This window comes from Phocoena phocoena, chromosome 9, assembly GCF_963924675.1.
Source record: "Phocoena phocoena chromosome 9, mPhoPho1.1, whole genome shotgun sequence".
NCBI lineage: Eukaryota > Metazoa > Chordata > Mammalia > Artiodactyla > Phocoenidae > Phocoena > Phocoena phocoena.
Genome location: NC_089227.1, coordinates 62,015,866 through 62,039,651, shown reverse-complemented (window position 1 = coordinate 62,039,651; position 23,786 = coordinate 62,015,866). Strand labels below are relative to the sequence as shown.

General features: G+C 34.9%; 1 protein-coding gene across 6 annotated transcripts in view; it reads left to right on the top strand.

The window, feature by feature from the left end:
- Nucleotides 1–23,786, top strand: part of NT5C3A (5'-nucleotidase, cytosolic IIIA) — a 41,465-nt gene that overhangs the window by 5,676 nt on the left and 12,003 nt on the right. The window contains exons 1-2 of one of the 6 annotated variants that reach the window (XM_065883920.1): nucleotides 15,879–15,953; nucleotides 20,124–20,178. The exons of 3 other annotated variants lie outside the window; for them this stretch is intronic. In XM_065883920.1, coding sequence (XP_065739992.1) covers nucleotides 20,143–20,178 — 36 coding nt within the window. In that variant the 5' untranslated portion in view covers nucleotides 15,879–15,953; nucleotides 20,124–20,142. Of the gene's footprint in view, nucleotides 1–15,878; nucleotides 15,954–20,123; nucleotides 20,179–23,786 lie in introns of those variants that run through there. 2 more of the 6 variants (XM_065883921.1, XM_065883922.1) reach the window with 2 other exon arrangements.

Here is a 23,786-nt window from a genome sequence, read left to right as displayed (position 1 = left end):
TTTATTTTTTTATTGTAACGAGAAGTCCAAAAAATAGGCAGTTGCTGGTGTTAATTAGAGGGTACAAGGATATGAAGAGGTCTTTGAAATGTCCTTGGCTTCTCTCATGGTCACAAGATGGCTGTTGTAGTCCTGGCCAACATCTCCATCTTCCAGGCAGCAGAAAGGAGGAGGCAGGGAGGAGAATACTTATTTAATAAGCAAAACTTTCTTCTTGCATATCACTGGAGGGAACAGTATCGTATGGTCCTCCTAACTGTAAGTGAAGCTGAGGAATTTTCTTTTTTTTGATTGAGCAACTTGCCACCCTCTGAGAAAATTGAGATTCTATTAGTAAGAAGAAGAGGAGGGTGTGTATTAGGTAATTACCGGTCTACCATGCCACAGCACAGTGCCCTATCTTTTTTCATATCATTGACTATTCAGTAAATATTCAATATTTAATCAAATGAAAACACCTGTATATAATATAATATTACCAGTGGTCAGTAGGCTGGTAGAAAAATAGAGCATTCCAACTATTCCAAGTATTTGGTAATACAGCAGTAGAGAATACAAATTCTGAATAGCTTTGATCTTCTGTCCACCCCAAGAGTAAAGATTTATTCATTCACACCTGAAATATCTAGATCTTAAACAACTCCTGCACATGACCACTGCCATCATACATGCTAATGAGATTTAGAAGCTAATCTCCCAAATATGTCACAACTAGCTTAAAAGCTAAAGTCCTAACAGTACTTCTAGAATGAATGAGTATAAATGTCTTGAGAGAGAGATCAACAGAAGGCTTTGTGGAGTTCAAAGGAACAGGAGATGACATTGGGTAATGTTCGATGGATGTGGTGGTATTTGAGGGGTAGCAATCATGATTAGTCCAATTTGAATAAAATATATTGTCAAATAAGGAAAATACATTAAAATCTTAACTTTGGCAAAGAAAATATCCAAGGTTATCTTGAATCTCCAAATTTGGAAGTATGGAAATGTTTCTACCAGGCATATGACTTTGTCTTTTCAAAGCACATTTGTCATGTTTCCTGTGTGTTATCCTCATGCAGCAAGTTAACCACATTTTCAACTTCAGTGAAAAGTGTGATCTCTTATCTAGTGAGGCATTTTTATATTAGCTATAATAGTTCCTGAAAAAGTTTTAGCTTTACAACTTTTTTTTTTTTTTGCTTATTCCTTTTGTTGTGAATTCATTTACATGACAGACAGAGCCACCCTTGAACCAGATACTAATATTTTTAATTTATTCAAGAATTTTGTTTTCTGGCTAAAAGCTGTCGTATCCTTAGATCCTTTTACTTTCTTCATTTAACAAGCTCCCCCCCACCCTACCCCACCCCGTGATTCTGAGGCTTGCAAAAGTTTGAGAACCATTGAAGTAAACAATTCAAATTCTTGCCTTCAGCAAAATTACAAATTTAACAAGTCACAAGACTTCCAAGTCTTGTGCTCACAAATAGTGAAAATTGGGGCTGCCAGAAATTACTGTGTGAAGAAGAGAAAGCAGAGTGATGAGGATGTAGAAAAATGGGCACTTTCATTTACTCTGGAGGTGGTATACATTGGTTAAATAAATAACAGTGCATAGTTAAATTATGGTGCATTTGTATAATAAAATATTGTGCAGCTTTGGAAACAAAAAAGTAAATCTGCATGAGTTAACATTTTAAAAAGCTCAAACGAGTTGGCCAAGAGGCATATGAAAAGCTGCTCAACACTAATTATTAGAGAAATGCAAATCAAAACTACAATGAGGTATCACCTCGCACCAGTTAGAATGGGCATCATCAGAAAATCTACAAACAACAAATGCTGGAGAGGAAGTGGAGAAAAGGGAACCCTCTTGTGCTGTTGGTAGGAATGTAAATTGATACAGCCACTATGAAGAACAGTATGGATTCCTTAAAAAACTAAAAACAGAATTACCGTATTACCCAGCAATCCCACTACTGGGCATATACCCAGAGAAAACCATAATTCAAAAAGACACATGCACCCCAATGTTCATTGCAGCACTATTTACAATAGCCAGGTCATGGAAGCAACCTAAATTCCCATCGACAGACAAATAGATAAAGAAGATGTGGTGCATATATACAGTGGAATATTACTCAGCCATAAAAAGGAACGAAATTGGGTCATTTGTAGAGACATGGATTGATCTAGAGACTGTCATACCGAGTGAAGTAAGTCAGAAAGAGAAAAACAAATATTGTATATTAATGCATATATGTGGAATCTAGAAAAATGGTACAGATGAACCAGTTTGCAGGGCAGAAATACAGACACAGGTGTAGAGAACAAATGTATGGACACCAAGGGGGGAAAGCAGTTGGGGGATGGTAGTGGTGGTGTGATGAATTGGGCGATTGGGATTGACGTGTATATACTGATGTGTATAAAATGGATGACTAATAAGAACCTGCTGTATAAAAACTAAATAAATAAAATAAAATTAAAAAAAAACCAAAAGCTCAAACGAGGGGGAAAATAGCAAGTTGGAGGACAGTTGTGGTTCCAAAAGAGATACATGTATATGCTTGTTATTGGAAATTCTTGAAAAACTATATTAGAAGCTGTTTATAGTTGTTGCTGGTGAGTCAAACTTGGGAGGATGAGACTGTGGAGGAAGCCTTCAACTTTTTCATCCTTTAATGTTTCATACTGTTTGAAAGAACATGAGCATGTATTTTATATATTTTTAAAAACTGGTTAGTTAAAAGCAATAACATTATAAAAAGTGTGTTTGGACCACATTGTAGAAGCATCTTTATTATCAGGTGTTTGTAATTAATTTGCTAAAGAGCCTTTGAGTTTGTTTTTCTAAAATAAATAAGATCTGGAATGCATTTTAGTATGAATAACCTGGTAGCTGAGGTACACTGAATTAGCATTACTCGGACCAGGAGGAGAGAAGTATAGGGGAGGAGAAAATAATTTTCCCTCCACCTTTCTAAATTCTCCACTGGGGACCCCATAACAAGACAAACTAACAAGAGAAAAACAAACAGAAGTTCATTAACATGTACACATGGGCGATACCAGGGGAAAATGAGTAACTTCTGGATGCCTTAGAATTATACCATCTAAAGCTAAAGACAAAAGAACTGTGTGGGAGCCTGTTAAGAGTTGCGGCAGAAGAGGAGTATGGCAAGCCTGACCTAGGGTTGATACACAAATTTAAGTGCATTCTCCATTAATATGTTTCTTGTGCTTTACTCATCTTCTCTTCCTGGTACAAAGGGAGACACACAAATGGAGATGTCCTTCATAAATGTAAATTTCCATTACAAAAAGGTAATTTCTACTCTGTTTTCAGAGCTTCTCTTGTGTCTGCTGTTTCTTTGAAATAATCATCTCGAAATAATCTTTATGCCAAAGAGGTACACCTTGGGGTGGCAAACCTGCCACTCTGGATGAGCAGGAATTAAAATAAGCCTGGAGTAAAGAGAATGACTATGCTCTCTAGACTGCTGTGGGAGCAGTTCAAAGAGGAGGACAGAAAGAGGATTGCAGAGGTGAAATCTACAGGATTGGAAAGGGAGCAGAATTTGTAACCCCAAAATATGCCTCTGTGGCATTAAGGATTATTTTAGGCTGATTATTTTTTTTAAAAAAACAGCTGACACAAGAGAAACTCTGAAAAGCAAGTTACCCTTTGATAAGAACAATTTACACTTACAAGGGAAATCTCCATTTGTAGGGGTGTCTACTTCTCTCTGTCAGAAAGAGGGCAACAACTGAATCTATATATATTATATAAGACCTCTTAAAGATCTTAACTCCACGTGACAACCGTACCCTTATTTACTGAGCTTTGCCTGAAAACCTGGCTTTCCCCTGCCCAGCATCTTTTGTCTTTAGTTAGAGATGGTATTTAAGGCGATGGCTTGGGCCATTTTGAGAGTTAACTCAGTTTTCCTGGGTATCTCTCATGTATACAGGAAGTATACTGTATATGTTATTCAACTTGTTTTTCTCAGTCTGTCTTTTATTACAGCAGAGTCTCAGCCAGGAACCTAGAAGGATAGACAGAAAATCACTTTCCCTCCCCCACAGATTTTATAATTTTGCCAAGTGTTTTGGGTTATCCTTAATTTTTCACAGCAGTTTGAATGTTCCCTGTAATTTATGTTAAATCATTTCCATATATTCCTATTTTACTTGTTTTTAAAATAATTATTAAATTAATAATAATAATGTATTAATAATTATTATTAAATTAATAAGCATAATAAGGGACTTCCCTGGTGGTGCAGTGGTTAAGAATCCGCCTGCCAATTCAGGGGACACGGGTTCGAGCCCTGGTCCGGGAAGATCCCACATGCTGTGGAGCAGCTAAGCCCGTGTGCCACAACTACTGAGCGTGCCCACCACAACTACTGAAGCCCACGTGCCTAGAGCCCGTGCTCCGCCACAAGGGAAGCCACTGCAAGGAGAAGCCCGCGCACCGCAATGAAGAATAGCCCCCCCTCGCCGCAACTAGAGAAGACCCGCGCACAGCAACAAAGACCCAACACAGCCAAAACTAAATAAATAAATATATTAAAAAAAAAATACAGAGAATCTGAAATCCTATTTTAATCTTTATTCTTCTTTTTTTTTTTTTTTTTGCGGTACTCGGGCCTCTCACTGCTGTGGCCTCTCCCGTTGAGGAGCACAGGCTCCAGACGCACAGGCTCAGCGGCCATGGCTCATGGGCCCAGCCGCTCCGCGGCTTCCCAGACCGGGACACGAACCCGTGTCCCCTGCATCGGCAGGCAGACTCTCAACCACTGCGCCACCAGGGAAGCCCAATCTTTATTCTTCTTTTAATTATAGGTTGTAATTTATATCTTCATGTGATAACTAATTTGAAATCTAATGTCATGAACCTTTCCTGATAGGTTTTCACCCTTTAAAAAAAAAAACAGCCATTAGGGAAATTATACAATCCTGTTTTTCTGTCAGCAGGTGGCAGACTTCTCCCTCTGCTATGGCACCGTGCTACATTTCTAAACTATTTACCTTCCTTATTAATGCACTTTTATGTTTACCATCTATTTCTTAAACCTGAAGGGGAGCAGAATATGCCACCCCAAAATGTGCCATTTTGGCATGTGGATTATTTGGCGCTGAAGGCAGTCAAGACTCAGCAGACTCAGGAAAGGCTTTTTACCTCCTCCTTAACTGCCTAAAAATTTAGAAAGGGGTCCTGTACCAGGAAGAGAGCTATTACCAGAGATCACATTTTTCATCTGAGAGACTTATCTGCATAGCAGGACAAATGTTTGTTTACCAAACGTTTGCTCTTCCCCTCTTCCTGTGAATTGCCTTCCTCCCCTTTAAAGCCCCAGACTCCTACCTCTTTCTCCTTAGCTCAGTATGGTATGTAAGCCTCAATTGCCTGGCTGTCTTTGGGTCTCATATCTTCGTGGGAGCTCTTGTAGGTATGAAAAAATTTTTTTCTGTTAATCTGTCTTTTTAGTACGGGGGATCTCAGGCAAGAATCTAGAAGGATAGAGAGACAATTTTTTTCCTCTCCTAAAAACCATTAATCTATGAAATTTAAACCAAGTATGACAGTATTCTGCCATTATAGATGTAAATGCCATTTGTCTACTTTTTTCAACATATGTTCTTCATTTTCAAGGTGCTAATAGATTACAAAGTTGTTTAGCAGTTGATTGGAGGGTTACTTAATTTGTTTGGCAAGTTCCTGCTTATAATTAGGTGGAAGTAGACGGTCAGAGGTTTAACATGATGTGGGTTCCTGCAACATCCTTCCTGCCTCTGTTGTATCTCCTCTGAAGCCTTGTCGTGGCACAGCCCTTTCATTTACCTTACCTCAAATGTCCCACTCAGAGTCTGGGTTCCGAATACACCATCAAAAAAATCATCATGTTATTATACAGTCAGTCTTCCCCCATGAACAGTTTGTCAGTTTATCTTGATTTCTCTGTCAGTCACACCATTAGCGTTCTAGCGTTCTCATTCTCTAAGGGAATGAGACACTTTGATAGAGGGAGATAGGAAAAGTTTGAGAACCTAACCTAGCTTTAAAGCATAGTGAAATGTTACAAAAAAGAAACCCACTGAAGTTCCCTAAGATAAAAGGGGGCTACACTGCATTAGAACTAGAAAACAATTAGAAACCGATTTGCATTTGGGTTAATTTGGCACTGCCTTGTTATCTTGTAACCAGGGAAAAGGAACTAAAACATTGAGGTATCTACTTATGTCCAAGTGTGCCCTGCATGCTTACCTAATTTAATCCTTAAAACACAGTACAGCTGGTAATTATTGTAATTTTCTATCAATTTGCTTAGGAACTTAGCTAATAAATAACAGAGCCAGCATTCAGTCTGATTATAGCTCTCTCTGAAGCTTTTGAGTAAAGCATGCTTCCAGTTGGGAATGAGAATTACTTCTTTAGTAAGGTGTTGTGTTGCTGATATTTAAAATTTTTGTCTTTCTATGCTAATTAAATACTTTATTCTATTTTGTCTTTTGTGCACAACTGTGTACCATGCATGATATTGTCATGTGTTCCTAGTTTTGGCAGGAGAAGGAACTCGATATCTACTGATCCATAATTATTGTTCTGTTTTTCTCTGCATAATATAAATATTGTGGTTTATCTAGTAAAGATACACAGTATTTTCTTTCTTTAACAAGTTATGTTAATCTGTGATCTGACCACTAGACAATCTTGTAAGGGAATGGGGTCGTGTAATAGATGTTTGAGTTTAGTAGTTGGTAAATCCTTGGTTCAGATCTCAGCACTGCCACATTCTAATGGTTTAGCCCTGGACAAATTTCACTTTTGTAAGCCTTCCACTTTGTAAGTTTCCAGTTCTCTAGAGTGGAGAAGATTCACCTAAAAACTCTCCTGCCCCCTGTTTCCTTCAGGGTATTATATTAGAATATGTTCTGTTTTTGTGTTGTTATTTTTCATTTCACTTGTTTCAAATAATTACACTTTGGGAGAATTCCAACAGTATACTATTCTAATATCCACCTGGGTTATTAAGATTAAAAATGAAATTATGTACTTCAGTGTATATAATAAACAAAGCTATTCTTTTCCCAACTTTATTTTAGACATGATGTTCTCATACAGTATATTATTCATATTAAGTAATACATTTAAAAATGATCTCTAAACAGTATTCCATTTGAGCCCTCAGATTTGGAGATAAAACTGAATGACTAGTTTTATCATATATCTTTCTTAAAGTTAAAAAGATTGGGAATGAGAAATGTCCAGCATTATGCCAAATTCTGAGCAACAGTTTTTAACCTGAGTACCTAGCACTCTAGAAAACAGTACCTAGCCCAATCCCTGCATGCCTGCTGTCATAATTGTAGATGGTTCAGCTGACCTGGGTAATACACTTGGAGGCTTGGCATATATCATTTACAATTACTGAGATTTAATTTCACTAAAATTGTATGAGAAACGTGAGTTATTGTAAAGGATAAAGCTGTATCTGTTTGACTCACTTTTGAGTCCCCTCTAGTATACTTAGAACAAGCACAGATTATGTGATTCATTATATATTTCAAAATTAACTCACGGGGTCCACAGGTGTGGATTTCCAATCATTTGATTTAGCTTTAGGGGAGTTTTGATGATTAAGGACTCATGAGTACCTGAATTAAGATCCAGCTTTTTACAAGGAATTTCTCCATTTTTAATTATTTACCTATCTTAAACTTAATTTTCCCTTTGATTCTTTCTCTTTTTATTTCTGGTATAGTATATGCTGATATAAAATTAGAAAATCTAGATAAGCAAAAAAAAGTAATCTGCAATTTTCACCACCTAAAAAACCCCATATTTTAGTAAATGTACTCCTTTCTCCTTCTGTACATATAACTATTAAGTAGCATTTTTCCCAAAATGAGACCATACTATAACATTGTTTTTAACTTGTTAAAACAATGTTTAACTTGTTAATTTATTTCTTAATAATAAACTTACACTTATTTTAATGACTATATTGTCTTTCGTATTATATCATATACGGATATCATTAATTATTTAGCAAGTTCTTCATTGGTGAACACTTAGATTGTTTCTCACTTTCCGTTATGATAAATAATGGATCAGTGAACATTCTTGTAGAATCTGTGCGTGTCCATGATTGTTTAAATGGAATTGCTTGATCAAAGCCTTTTGAATGTGCTGCCAGGGGTTACCCTCTGAAAAGGTTGTACCAATTTATATTTTCACCAACAGTATATTTAAGTACCTAACTCTGTATTTTCCTGGGAGTAGTTATCTTTTTTTTTTCTGATCTTTGCCAAATGATAGCTTTTTAAAAAAGTATTAATATTTCTATTACTTTTGAAGTTGAACTTTTTAAAAACTTGGTCACTTATTTTCTTCTTTTCTGAACCATCTGAGTTCTTTTTCTTGATTTGCAAGGGCTTTTATAAAATGACTTTCAGCCATGAGAGTATGTTAGAAATATATTTTTCCAAGTTTTTTTGTTTCACTTCCATTTTTGAGTAGTCTAAATTGACCCTCCTTTTCAAACCTTTAAATGGCTCATTAAGCCAATGACTAATTCTTTAGAATGTTTTACTAAACTTGATTTGCACATGACTCATTTATACATTATGACTTCATATGATAGCCAGAGTAGGAGAATATAGCATTAAATAGTTTGTATAACTTACTCACTAGTTTACCCTCCAAGCCATAGAATGAGGAAGGCTAACTACAGAAAAAAATAGTAAGGCATTATAATTTTGCTCCAATAGATAATTTTCATTTTACCTTCATAAATATTACTTAATATATGCCATGTCCATTTCTTCTAAAGATGTAGTAGCATTATACACACTTTCACTTGCTTTTATTTTGGGACATGTAACTTTTAAAAAATAATCTTTGTTTTCTTCTAGGTATAAGATATTATTCATTATAGAAAATTGAGAAAGTACCAAAGAGTATGAAGAAGAAAATACAATCACCTGTGATCCTATCATTTCTCTTTGATAACTATGACTTGATCTTTGGAATATATTTGATTCAGTCATGTCAGATGATTATTATACTATTGAATTTAGTTTGTTACTGGGTTGTTGTTTTTTTCTGCTTTATAACAAAGTGAATCAGCTATACATACACATATATCCCCATATCTCCTCCCTCTTGCATCTCCCTCCCACCCTTCCTATCCCACCCTGTCACTGGTTTATTATTTAAAACTTTTGTTATGTGTATTCATAAGTGAAATTAGGTATCTTTTCTCTTTTTGTCTCTTTTTGAGAGACATTTGTTTCAGGGTTTTGTACTAGTTAGTTCATAAATGGCATTGGGTAGTTAACTTCTTTTTATGTGTTATAGTTTATCTAGCATGGGAGCTGTTAGAGTTTGAATATAAAGTTAAAGTTTGAATATGTGAAAGTATAAAACCTGACCACAAAGCTTTTTGAAGGTCATTTTCTAATAAACTTATTTTTATAAGTTCTGTTCTAACGAGCACACATGCCATTGTTGGTTTTAGTTTGGTTTGGTTTGGTTTGGTTTATTGAAGTATAATTGATTTACAATGTTGTGTTAGTTTCTTGTGTACAGCACAATGATTCAGATATATTTATTTATGGATAGATAGATAAAGATATTCTTTTTCAGATTCTTTTCCATTATAGTTTATTACAAGATATTGAATATAGTTCCCTGTGGTATACAGTAGGACCTCGTTTATTTATTTATTTGTTTTTTTGCGGTACGCGGGCCTCTCGCTGTTGTGGCCTCTCCCGTTGTGGAGCACAGGCTCCGGACGCGCAGGCTCAGGGGCCATGGCTCACGGGCCCAGCCGCTCCGCGGCATGTGGGATCTTCCCGGACCGGGGCACGAACCCGTGCCCCCTGCATCGGCAGGCGGGCTCTCAACCACTGCACCACCAGGGAAGCCCTCGTTTATTTTATATATAGTAGTTTGCTGATCCCAAACTTCTAATTTACCCCTCCCCCCCCAGCCCTTTCCCCTTTGGTAACCATAAATTTGGTTTCTGTGTCACACATTCCATTATGGAATGTACTATATGTTATCAAAACTTTTCTAAGATTAAATTAATTACTTTGGTTTACTATGTTGAGTTTATTAATATTCAGAGAGGTTTTGAAAGGGTTATATTTTGTGTTTTCTTCTACTTATATACTTTAAAAACTCAAGTTATCAACCGCTGATATCATCCATATGATTTCAGATAATTCTTTGCTACAAGTTAGTTTATGAACTTGAATCTCAGTAATTTTCTTCATTGTTTTCTTACCTTATTACTTTTTAAATGAGTTTATTTAGCATAGCAAGAAGAAGGGATAGTACGTTCTCTTTGTACTCTCCTTTTAGATGTACTGGATGTAATACATCAATAATAAAAGCCACTAATACCATAAAACTTCTTTACCATTTTTATTATAACCCATATCAAAATAGCAATCCTAAACAATACTGTTTCTTTTCAACATATAGAATGCCAACTTTATGATGTGGAAGGAGTCCAGAATTAAAACAAAAGTTTTTCTTCTTGTTGCATTTCAGGCACAGAAATCCAGATATAATAAAATAGGAACAATAATTTCAGTGCTAAGCATCTTGAAAGATTAGAACATAGTACATTTGAGAGTTAGGAAAGACTTCCTTCATTTATGGTACTGTCCTACATCGGATTTTCTTGAACTTGACCCACTTATTGCAACACAAATGTCATTTCCTCTAAAGGAGTTTACAGAATTTATTACTTTTTAAATAAGAAAGTAAAAAGATATAGACTGTGTCCAAGAACTTCATTTGAGTTTCTGAAAATTGTTATTCAATCCTAGATTTTTGCGTAGTTTTTTTTAATGTATACATATCAACAAAGATATATATTTTTAAATATATACATTTATTTTATTTATTTATTTTTGGCTGCATTGGGTCTTTGGGCAAGCAGGGACTACTCTTTGTTGCAGTGCCCATGGGCCTTCCACTGCTGTGGCCTCTCTCGTTGCAGAGCTCCGGCTCTACAGCACAGGCTCAGCGGTTGTGGCATGTGGGCTTAGTTGCTCCAAGGCATGCGGGATCCTCCCAGACCAGGGCTCGAACCCGTGTCCCCTGCATTGGCAGGCAGATTCCTAACCACTGAACCACCAGGGAAGCCCTGCATAGAGTTTTTAAGAAATGTATTGAGATTAGAACCATAGGTTTTCCTCAGTTTATATATATGTGTGTAAATTCATAAATGCAGCAATCAACTTTGCTAACAGTCACCTAATAGGATAAGTCTTTGGAATTATTTTAAATGAGAGAAAAAGTTATGAGAAAATCTTTACTTGCTGTTCATTTCCCCAACATATAATAATTAATAATTATTTTAAATGAGAGAAAAACTTACGAGAAAATCTTTACTTGCTGTTCATTTCCCCAACATATAATAATTAATTGTTTTCACCTCCGTTTTTGCTCCTTAAACATTTTAAACCATATTCATATAAACATTTATATCACCTTGTTTCAATTTTATTTTGAACAGTCACACTTTTAAAGTTAGTTGACTGTTGTCTTTTTCCGAGAAGTTTTGAGAGAAGTCATATGCCTAGACAGGTGTTTTGTATGATTAAAAAAAATGGTCTTTCTATTTACATCGTGCAACAATTAGCAGGAACAAATTTGGCAAGAGTCCTTACAGAGAGTATTACATCTTACCTCCTACTGAATTGTCTTCCTTTTATGACTTTATTGTTTGGTTTGGAATAACTTCCTAGGGTGTCAAGCAAGTTCAGAATGAAGTTTAAAAATACATTCCACAGAGAAATGGTAATTGGATTATGGTAAATTAACTGTGAGTTAGTAGTTAAGTCATAGATTGGATTATTGAGAAATAACTACATACCACAGCTGTTACGTGGGATTATGAAATGATTTTTTTCATATATAACAATTAATATAATACCTTTATTCCCTTTACTCCCTGCCCAAAGATTAAAGGCAAAATCAATTAATAAGTTATTAAGATTTAAACTGATAGATTTTCTGTGGACTTCTTTGTTTTTTCATTTTTTCAAAATTTTGAGAAACTTTTTTGATGGCAAAATATGAAGTGATCATTTTTAGCCTTTCAAGTTAATTGAAAATTGACGGTATCTAAAAGTTTTAACAAGTTACTCTCAAGTACAAATGAGTATCCCTTTCTCCGTTGATAAAGACAGCCAGTTTCAGTGTTATAAGGGGAGAAAAATCTGCCAAATATTTGAGTCCTGTATGATTCTTTGCTCTTGGCATATCAATTTCAGGTTTAGAGTTTGCATCAGGAGTGATATGAGTAATTTTTGTTTCTACGACAGTAAATAAAGAAACTCCAAGGCAACAAGGCCCAGTCATTGTGTCCAGAGATGAAAGTCCACTGTGCTGCTAAAGAGACTGCCTTTATGACTTCTTTTATTCCTGGATCCTTTATGTCTCCTCTCAAAAAAAAAAAAAAGAGGATCCTAGAGCTATTTGAAACAAAATTCATTTTCTTTCATTCAGTACTTATGTCCTTGTTCCTTTTCTATGGCACAGTTTCAAAACATTACTCTTATCATACATATCTTTAGCCCTCTCATGTAAGTGTTATGTTTATAATATTGCTGATCAAGTAAGAAAAAAAGTCTTCCAGCTCATGTATGTAAGTAACAAGTGACTTCTCCCAGACGTTAGATTCCTTACCTATAATGAAGGGGGAAGTATTATCTTTCTCTTAAGGTTTTACTGATTAAATTACACAGGCATACCTCGTTTTATTGCACTTTGCAGATATTGCATTTTTTTACAAATCGAAGGTTTGTGGCAAACATGCATCAAGCAAGTCTATCAGGACCATTTCTCCTACAGCATTTGCTCACTTCATGTCTCTTTGTCACATTTTGGTAATTCCCACAATAGTTCAAACTTTTTCATTGCTATCATATTTGTTATGGTGGTCTGTAATCAGTGTTCTTTAATGTTATTATTGCAAAAAGATTTTGACTTGCTGGAGGCTCAGGTGATCATTAGCACTTTTTAGTAATACATTATTTTTAAATTAAGGTATGCACGATTTTTTAGACATAGAGGGACACCCCACGAGACACACAATCCCACCCCCACCACGTATACCCACCTACTAGATGGAATTGAAAGGCCGAAGAAGTCCCCTATATGTGGTCAGGAAACAATGCTCATATTTCCTCTCTTCTCCACTCTCCTTAGAGTAGCTGGACAGAGCACTATCAAAGCCAAAGTCATTTATCCCTTAGAGACCAAAACATCCCTCTTGATAAGAAACTAGCCATCTTGGTTTTCATGCTGTAAAGTATTTTGTTTTGTTTTTAGGGTAAACTGGCCGAATTCCTTGCTTCTGTCTCTACTTTAGAAATATTGTTTAAAATAATCCATCCGTTTAATGTTGACTGGTTCTGATTTTTTTTTTTAACTTTCTTTTCCGATTATGCACATGATCGGTTCTACTACTATATCATTTTTAACAAGCCACTTTTTCCCCAAGGAACTCATTTATTTTATGAAGCTCAGAAAATAAAAATGGCCCCTTAACATTACTGATACTGTCTTATGTATTCTACTTTAGACTTTCCTGTGCTTATATAACGATTTCTCCCCCAAAATTCGACTCTTGCTATAGATACTCTCATAACTCTTTTCACTCAATAGTAGATCATGTATGTCTCAGTATATATGTAAATATTAATCTCACAGAGCAGTACTGTATAGTGCTTTTTTTTTTTTTTTTTGCGGTACGTGGGCCTCTCACTGTTGTGGCCTCTCCCGCTGCGGAGCACAGGCTCCGGACGCACAGGGTCAGCGGCCATGGCTCACGGGCCCAGCCGCTCCGCGGCATGTGGGATCTTCCCAGACCGGGGCACTAACCCGTGTCCCCTGCATCAGCAGGCAGACTCTCAACCACTGCGCCACCAGGGAAGCCCTGTATAGTGATTTACAGGGCATGGATTCTGAAGTCACAGAGACCTAAATTTGAATCCATTTCTGCCACTTGCCAGCTACAAGCCTTAATTTAGTCACCTTTAAAATGAGGATAATAATAGCACAAACCTTCTAGGCTTATGAAGATGAGATGAGATGAGGTATGTCAAGTGCTTAAAAGTATCTGGCACACAGTAAGCATACAATAAATTTTAGCTATTTAGAATAATCATGTTTGAGAACTGTATAATTTTTTATGTGTTTACCCCAATTTATTCACCTCTCCAGTATTAATAAACATTTAGATACTGGGCATTTAGGCTGTTTACAGTTTCCCAGTATTATAAAGCAACCTTGCAATATACACCCTTACAACAAAATCTTTATGTACTGTCTTATTTCCTTAGGACATAAAATTGGTGTGCCAAAGGGAATGTATATTTCTAAAGCTTTTAATAGTATTTCTAAATACCCCTCCAAAAAGGTTATGGAACTCTAACTCCAGCATTCTTTGTTGTTTTTGTTGAAGATGATTTATCTGGAGTCATGTTTCAAAGAGATATCTTTAAAATTCTTATCATTACTAACCATATTAATATATTAAAGGACAGTTAAGTCGTCACATTCATGCATAATACAGAGGTGTTTTCAAAATGGATCACCTGGTTGCCCTTGAGCCTCCATTACTAGAATATAAAAGATTTTCCTCTAAGAGAAATGTTATGTTGGCAATCTTCTCATCTTATTAAGATAGCAATGCCAATTTTTAACATTTGGTAGGATACCAAGTTTGGTTAATTTGTTAGTGGCCTTTTTAAAAAGCTATTTAAAATTTTTTTGTGTTGTTTGTAATAGAGAATGCCACTTCACAAAGTTTGATTACTGAAATGTTTTGTGGGTTTGATTTCTCTTGAGCGTAGAAGAGAAAAGGCTGGTATAAAAATTTATTTACGTAAGTGTAGCATAGCCATGTTTCTAATGATAAAGCTTCCCAGAGCCCGTAGCATAACTTATGTATCAGGACCTGCCACATGGTATTAGCATATTTAATCCTACTACTCAGGTTGAAAACAAGACTGATTTTTCTTTAAAGGTTAAAAATATTTTTCTTCACAACAGTTTGCTTTCATTTCCAGCAGGAAGGGAACTGTTTTCAATTTTTTTAACCATAAAAATTAGTTTTCATTGTGTTCAGATTTTTTAGTAGATCTATGCATGGTCTTGTTGAAATTTACAGTGTAGGAAAATATGAAGAAAAACATAAAAGTCACTTTAAATCCCACTGCCCTGCAATAAAGACTGTTAACATCTTACTGACCACACTTTTATGCATCATGTTTTTTTCACATGTCTTAAATGAACTAATCTTTTTAAAACTGTGAAACATACATAACAAAGTTTACCGCTTTAACTGTTTTTGAGTGTACAGTTCGATGGCATTAAGTACATTGACATAGTTGTGAAACCACCACCACCATCCATCTCCAGAACTCTTTTTATCTTCCAGACTGAAACTCTGTACAGGTTGAGCAATAGCTCCCCGCTCTCCCCTCCTCCAGCCCCTGGCAACCACGACCTACTCTTTTTCACTTTGTATTGAAATATAATATTCATACAGAAAAGTACACATACTACAAGTACGCTGACAGCCAAAAAACACATGAGGAAGAGAGTGTTTCAAAGTGTTACTGTTGAGGTTCCTTTTTTCTTTGCAGAGCAAGTTGGCAGTGCTCTAATAGTACAGATTTACCTTCTCTTAACTGCCACATTATTTTATTTGATCATGTTCTGTAGACTGACTGGTGACTAACTCAGAGCTAGCAAGCCTGTCACCCAGAGCATAATAAAGCACTGTGTAGTGATGCGTCACAAGACTGTTTTTGCATAGAGCTTATTAGCCAAGGCTTTCGGAACCGCCCTCAGCTGCCCTTGTTCTATATTAGTACTCCTCAGACAGGAAGAATTTTCTTTTGCTGCGGTAGCTTGTCCGGTTACCTTCAGGGTAAGTGTGTACAGTTCATGTAAAAATGAGTTTCTCTTGTTTAACTTTATCTGATTCTTATTTGATTCTGTATCTTTTGAAATTTTAAGCATTTAAGCATCCAAATTAAGGAAATAAAAACAGAATGATCCTGTATAATGTAAAACTTCTTTATAAAAAAAAAACTTCTTTATAGTTTGCAAAGATATGAATATGTAAAACTTTGCAGTGTCTTGAGTCTCAGAAATTATAATTTGTAGGATCTAATTTTAAGAGCCTATTGTTTAAAAAAAAAGAGCTTATGGTTTCACACATAGATGTTAAAGAAAAGCAAAGTACCCTCAGAAATCTCTTTTCAAGGGGAAAAAAGATCCAATTTTGTTGTTCATTAGTTGTTGTGAGACTCAGTTTTGCTGATAGCCACATGCTTTGTGTACCTAGGGTTAGGAACTATTTATTATGGCTAATAATAAAGATAATTAATTTTTATTTTGTGCCCATAAGCCTTATCCAGGATATCTTGGAATAGGTTTATACTGGTATGTTTTATAAATTAATAAAAGCTGGATTACTGTCTGTAAGGATTATAACACATAGTATATTGAAAATTAAGATTCAAACATATATATCACCATAATAGCCTAGAATGTTGTAGTTAACTTAGATTTAAATACTTGAATTTACTTTATTTTTTATAGTTAGCTAATGCAGCAGACCATTTCTTAAAGTAGTTTACTTGGTTTTCATTGGCAGCCTATATCCAAGCCCTGCATCTCTGGATGCTGCTTACTACCTATGCTGTTCTAGGACATATTCAAGGACAGAGGAACTCAGAGTACTCTAAGGGTAATCAGTATAAATTATCTACTTTCTATGTGCCTTGGTTTACTCACCTTGAAAAACACTATTAGCTATTAGGTTAGTGGAGATGGGGAGGATAGATGAATAAATTCTAAGCTTTGAAATTGTGTATTTTCATAAGTATCTACAAAATTCTGACTGAGAAGCCACATTTTACTATTTAAGAAAATTGGTATAAATTGCCAATTTTTAAATAACTGGCCTTTGAAATCTATTTTCTTTTCTTCTACCACCTTCTCTTACCATCCCACCTTTTGCTATTCAGTTTCATTTTTGTTTTGTCTCTGTATCAGAGAAAGTTTCATTTTCCAGTTGTGTATTTTTTTTTCACTGCTGCCTTGAAAATCTAATTAGGGAGAATTCTTTAAATGCCCCCAAGAAATTGATTTTATAATGTTATACAAATAAGGAACTTATAGTTTGATTTTCCATGTTCTAATTACCCTAAAAAAGTGTCATTATTAAAAACCCAAGCTTAGGACAAGTAATATATGTTGCTGGAGATGTGCAGTAAGATATTTAGGCCTGTTGCTGATATACTGTCCATACTGTAGTAATGCATACCTTTTCTTATGTAAGTAGTATACAGTTTACCATTCAAAATTTCCTTAATTTATTGTGTAATTTAAATGTTTCTAAAAGTATCAAGCTTAAAGCAGTATCACAACTTTTTAAGCTAAGAATATCAATGAATTTAATCTTTTTTCACTTTCCCATAAGACAGTCAAGTGGGCCTTTAAAAGTATTCAATTTGCATTCAAATAGATACTTTAAAACTTGTGTAAAGGCAAGTAAATTTTTTTCATGTAGATATAGAAATTTTCAGTCATTTTGACTTGTAAATAACTTCAAGGTATAAAGAGAATCATCTCAGAATGAAATACCACGATAGCTAAAATCAGTTATCAAGTTTGTGCTATGCAAGTGAAGTTCTTCTTACCTCTTGCTTCAGTCTTTAGCTTGGTCCTACATGTTCCTTGTAATGAACACTGTTACAGTAGAGACCTTAACCTCACAGTGAAAGAACACAAAGTAATTATTTTCCAGTTTCCACATATAAAGGTTCCAAATACTTAAAACTTCAGAACTTTCTTAGTAGAGAGTTCATAGTTCAAGGGTGATATTTTCTATTTTTGAACATGTCTTCTACACTTGATGTGTTTTTTTCAGCAGCTTTTCTCTTGAAGCATCTGCAACAGATGACTGCTGGCAAAGTAAGCCAGAAGTTTATATACCAAGTATAGGTTTACAAGCCTATTGGTTTAAAAATATCCTGCCCTAATTTTCAATGTCTTCCTTAGAATAGCGCCAGAATGCTGACATTTATACCTTAGTCTTTACACTTCTATAATGATAGTGATTTTTCTATTAGGACTGCAGTGTCACTTCATGTGAGGTTATCTTTGAGTAAGGATAAATTCTGGTCAGATTGCCAGTGAGGATTAGGAAGAATGAAATATCGTCATTGAAATTTGCAGAGTATCTAGTAAACTATTAGGTTTACTTATTAAAAATAATGTCCTAAAGTTGGCCATTAGCAGATTTCTGATCACTCTTTGTTTTCATTTGTATAAATAAAATAATGAAGAGACCATGAGAAAGATGATTAACTCCTTTACCTACTAACACTGGCTTTTTTTTTTTTTTTCCTTCTTCTTTCCTTTTCTACTAAACATGAATGAATGCTCCAAAAAGAGCCATACTTGGGGGCGGAGAGTGGAGAGGAATTGGGCTACTTGGCTATGTGTAACAAAAGACTTTAGATTCCCAGATATTAAAACGTATTCTTCACTACTTGAATTGTTTTCTTTTGAGCTTTTCAAGTGTTTCAAGTATGTGATGTTTTTGTAAACTCCACTGTACTTTTTCACATCCTCCTTCCTCTTTTTCAAGCTAATAAAATGGTTTTATTTAAATAGTGCCTTCTGAGAAATGTAGAAATCCTTTTCAGATATTAAATATTGAAGAAAAGCCATAAGCATTTAATATTTTACGCTTTGGATTCTATAAATGAAGAAACAGACTTGCCAGGCAGTTTTGATGACAGTATTTTTCAGATGTGAAAAAATGGAGGTGTCTTACTATTTGGAAATACTGTTTATTCAAATCTAAGATACCATCAAGTTATAAGATCATCAACTTAACTAAGCCTTTCTGAGAGGGGTGGGAAATACTTTTTTAAGTAAGATATTTCCCAATTTTATATATGTACTTTAAGTGGAAGGGGGGATGGATTTTAGAATTTGAGAAATTTTTTTTATGTCTGCTACACACATTTTAATTATAAAGAACACAGATCTAATGTTCAACTTCTATTACTAGAGTTTAAGAAAAAGTCAGTTTTTCCCGCTCAACTAACTTACCCTTTTTAAACTGCTTTTATTATAAAATTTTGCTTACCTGGAATAAAGTAAAAGTAAAGTCATTGGGCTTCCCTGGTGGCGCAGTGGTTGAGAGTCCGCCTGCCGATGCAGGGGACACGGGTTCGTGCCCTAGTCCGGGAAGATCCCACATGCCGCGGAGCGGCTAGGCCCGTGAGCCATGGCCGCTGAACCTGCGTGTCCAGAGCCTGTGCTCCGCAACGGGAGAGGCCACAACAGTGAGAGGTCCGCGTACCGCAAAAAAAAAAAAAAAAAAAGTAAAGTCATTGAGGAACAAAACTAAATAATTTTCCCTAAGATTTATACTGCAAAAATGAAACTTAGTATAATGATAGGGTATTTTTAAAACTTTTGGTTTAACAAAGATGCATATAAATTTCACCCAAAACCCTTAAATGATCATTCAATTACATACCTATTTTGTGCCAGACACTATGCTAGATTCAAACACAAGTCAGATCTTAGTCACATCATTTCACAAAATTAAAGATTTTAAAATGAGAAAATTGAAGGATAAATTTGACTTGTGTGGATTATGCTTCTCCTTACATTCTTATTCAGTAATAATAATGCATAATTTTCCCACAGACTTCACCCTTACATGTAGAGATGTTGATAAAGTGTTCTTGCAATAAAGCATTTTCTTGCAAATATACACTTCGCTTTAATTCTATTCAAATCTTATTAATACCATATAAATTCTTATAGGAGAGCTGCAACTTCTCCATACACAATTTTAACCCAAAACTTTGTGAGATAGAGTAAAATCTTTGCTGAGCTTCTTAGGAAAGAAAAAAAAAAAAAATGCCTTCAGTAACTCGGTATTTCAGTCAAACCAAAAGCACCTTCCGGGTATGTCATTAACATAAAGGAAGAGACCAAAATGTATGTATGTCACTTGTACTTTTTTTCTCTCTCTTTCACTGTGACATCACCTGGGAAAATCCAGAAGATTGGATAACCGAGAAATGCCTAATCAAGATTCTGCTGTACATGTGAAAATGGTGGGTATTTGAATATTTCCAGTTCCATTTATTAATGGTGAATCTTCACCACTTTTACCTCTGTCTCTAACCAGATAATTAATTATGGGACTGTAACTGTATACAGGTCTTTCTTCCCAATGTTAGACACACAGTAGAACTTCGAATGTTTGTTGAATTGAATTTCTTTGGAATTCTTTTTGCTTGAAATATAATGTGCATTAAAGTGTTTCTCGGCATATAAAATGATTACCCCATTCCTTTTTGTGGTAAATTTTCCTTGCTCAGCAACAGCACACTTAAATCATACAACATGAGATCTTTTCTCTTAGGCCTCTGAATTAAAATGACCAGCATTTAAGAATTTTTAAAAACTTCTTGAACAGCAGTAGCTTTCATTGCATTATAGAAATTAGGATGAAGTACGGAAAATATAGGCTTTGGCATCAGAACTGGCTTCAGATCTTAACTCAGTCCTTGATAGCTGTGATACCCTTGAATGAAGGCAACCATCTCACCTTTAAGAAATGGGTGTGAAAGCACCAACCTTGTGTTGTTTTCATTCATATCTTTTCTCAGCTTTATTAAGATATAATTGACAAATAAAATTACAAGATATTTAAAGTGTACAGTGTGATGATTTGATATGCATGTACATTGTGAAAGTTTACCCCATCTAGTTAACACATCCATGACCTCACAAATTTACCTTTTTTTTTTTTTTGAGAACATTTGAGTTCTACCCTCTTAGTAAATTTCAATTTTGTGATAGTGTTAAACATTATGATCACCATGTTATACATTATATCCTCAGACCTTATTCATCTTATAATTGAAATGTTCTTATACAAATTTAATGAAAAAGTATATATAAAGTACCTCATAGCACATAGTAAGCACTCAGTGAATGTGAATCTCCTATATTATGTTAGTAAGTGTTTTAGCTCTGTAAGTAGCATTTATTTGTATGTGTGGGGAAAATTATGTCCATCCTCCTTATTCAGAAAAATTTTTTAAATCACAGTTTCCGTCTTTTGAAGAGGACAACTGCCCCATGATCTCTTTCGTATTTTCTCTTTCTGTCCTTTTTGTTGTTCTTCCTCTTCTCTATTTTTTCATCCTTTTTCTTTCTAGTTTTCTTTTTCTGGTTTGAGCCTATAAACCAGAACTTAGCATGCAAACAGCTTTGTGTCACAATTAGTAAATCTCTCATTTAACTTTCCTCATCCAATATGTGATGGGAGGTTAAAGTTGACTCAAAGTGCTGATTAAGCTTGTCATCAGTATACTTAGAGCTGTTAGGATAAAGCATATGAAATTGCTGATTTTTTTTCATACATCAAATATAGTCCAATATTGGCAGTTTTGTATGGTTCAGCCTAATACTTGGACATGATCTTTGCATCCATTGCATGATTAACATTTGATTCATTGGTACTGAGCATGAACATCGCTGACTTAAATCATTCTAAACTCATTTTCTGTCTTGAGTTGATTTTCTTTTTCTTTTTTTAACCAAAATGAATACAAGAGACGTAGGAAAGTCTTATTTGTTGTTACCTATAATTTGTTGTTACCTGGATCCTAGAACCTTCTAACATGTGTCTCCTTTAGAAGCAAGTAGCAATGTAGTTAACCCACAATAACACTATTGAAGGAAAACAAGCCAAAAGATGATATATACTTAAATACTTTTTACTGTCATTGCGTGAATTTACACAATTTTTACCTTGGGTTTGCTTTTCTAAAACATTGATACATGTTTTAAGTTGATATCTCCTTAGGATGTTATTCTTAACTTCTCATGATCTGAGTCCAAATCTCTCCTTCCAGACTTTACACACACTCACACTCTTCTCCATGTACACTTAAGTTGTAGAAAAACAGAGCTATTTATCTTTTTCCCACATTAGACCCTGTACTTTGACCCCTCCCCAGTCTCAGCATACCCAAATCCTGCTTCACTCTGAAATCCTAGCTCCATCGGCCCTCCCTCCTTTGACCCCAGCAGAAGTAATCTCAATTTCTTCTGTTTCTCTGGTATTGTACTTGGACATCTTGGCAATGTATTAGTTATTTGGGTTCCTGTATTATAATCCATGTTAGAGAACATGCATTTGAGTATAAGATGTATATCTTACTAAAACTTCTGTATCTTTTACAGAGCTGCTTAACAGAATGCCTTACAGTTAAAGACTATATGGTAAATGAAGGAAAGAATTTGGCCTACACTCCCTTAATGTGGAGACAGGCCAGATATGTGGTAGGCAGGAGAGACGGCTATCAATAAAATTTAGCAGTGCATAATCTTCAAAGTAAATCATAGAATCATCCAGGTATGTGAGTGAGTAAATGTACCAGTCTGAATAGGTGGTTTTAAAAATCTATACTTTTTATGTCATCACATAAAAATTGTAGTGCCCACTCCTTTGTACCAGTAATGAAGACTTTTGCTTGTACCATATCTGAACATTGGAAAACAAAGTAAAAATATTTTCCCTGAGAGCTTCAGACAAAGATTCTTAAGTAATTCAAACTAATTTTGATGTGGCCATGTTTAGGAAAATTACAGGTAGACATCCTTAGGACAATTTTATGACTACTATGCAGATATTCATTTATATCATCTCAGTGTATCCATAAGATAATATCAAAAACTGTAGTATTGCTATAGGGTTGTGAAGAAAACTATGTAACTTTGCAATCAATTTCTTTAGAAATCATGCATTCTGAATATGTAAGTAGACTAATAATTAGGAATTCATTTCATCTGTACAAATACAATATATTAAAGATCAGCCAGAATAAGTATATTTTAGGTTTTCCATAGTTATCTTTAGCATTGCTTCAGATTAGGCTCCAGTCAACCAGAATACCCTGATTCTTGTCAGGAAATCTTCGCTCCCTCCCTAACATTTTATATTATAGCCTTAGAAAATGAATTTGTTTTCTTTTGCTCACAAATGATGGAAATTTTTAGCCCCTTATTTTTCATAAAATTGTATTATCAAATTGGAAAGTTTTCAAAAAATTTAAAATAACTTGCCCTTCAAATTTCAAGTATCATTATTTTATGTACCACCAAAGAGGAAGGTGTATTCTGTCCAAGAGGAATATGAGGAAGGGATTTGAGGAGGTAACAAAAGTATGTGACATATGATGAAATGCATACTCCTGCAGTGCAGTGTGCTTCATAATGTTCTGATATTCTGATATTCATTGACAAATTTCATACATAAAATTGTATTTCTTAGGCTGTATTCTAAAATATTTGAGTAAAATGTCCAATATCTCAAGTTCCTGAGAAGTATTTATCATATACTTTAGTAATATTGTATGTGTATTGTGGAAAGGGGTGTGTGTGGTGTATTACCATATAGTCCAAGGCAAGTATAATTATAATTCTTTTATTTCTTATGCCGGTGTCCTCCATCCTGTCGTGTTCTCTGGAGAAAGTAGCTGCCCTTCCATCTGTTTTAATCACTGGTATTTCACCCTAGTACTGTTTGAGTATTCGCTACTCATTTATCTGAAAATGAATGGTTATATTTTGTGCAGAAGCAGGGATATGAATGCCTCTAGCCACTGGTTCTCTTTATTTTCACTGTCAAATAAACCAATCTAATAGT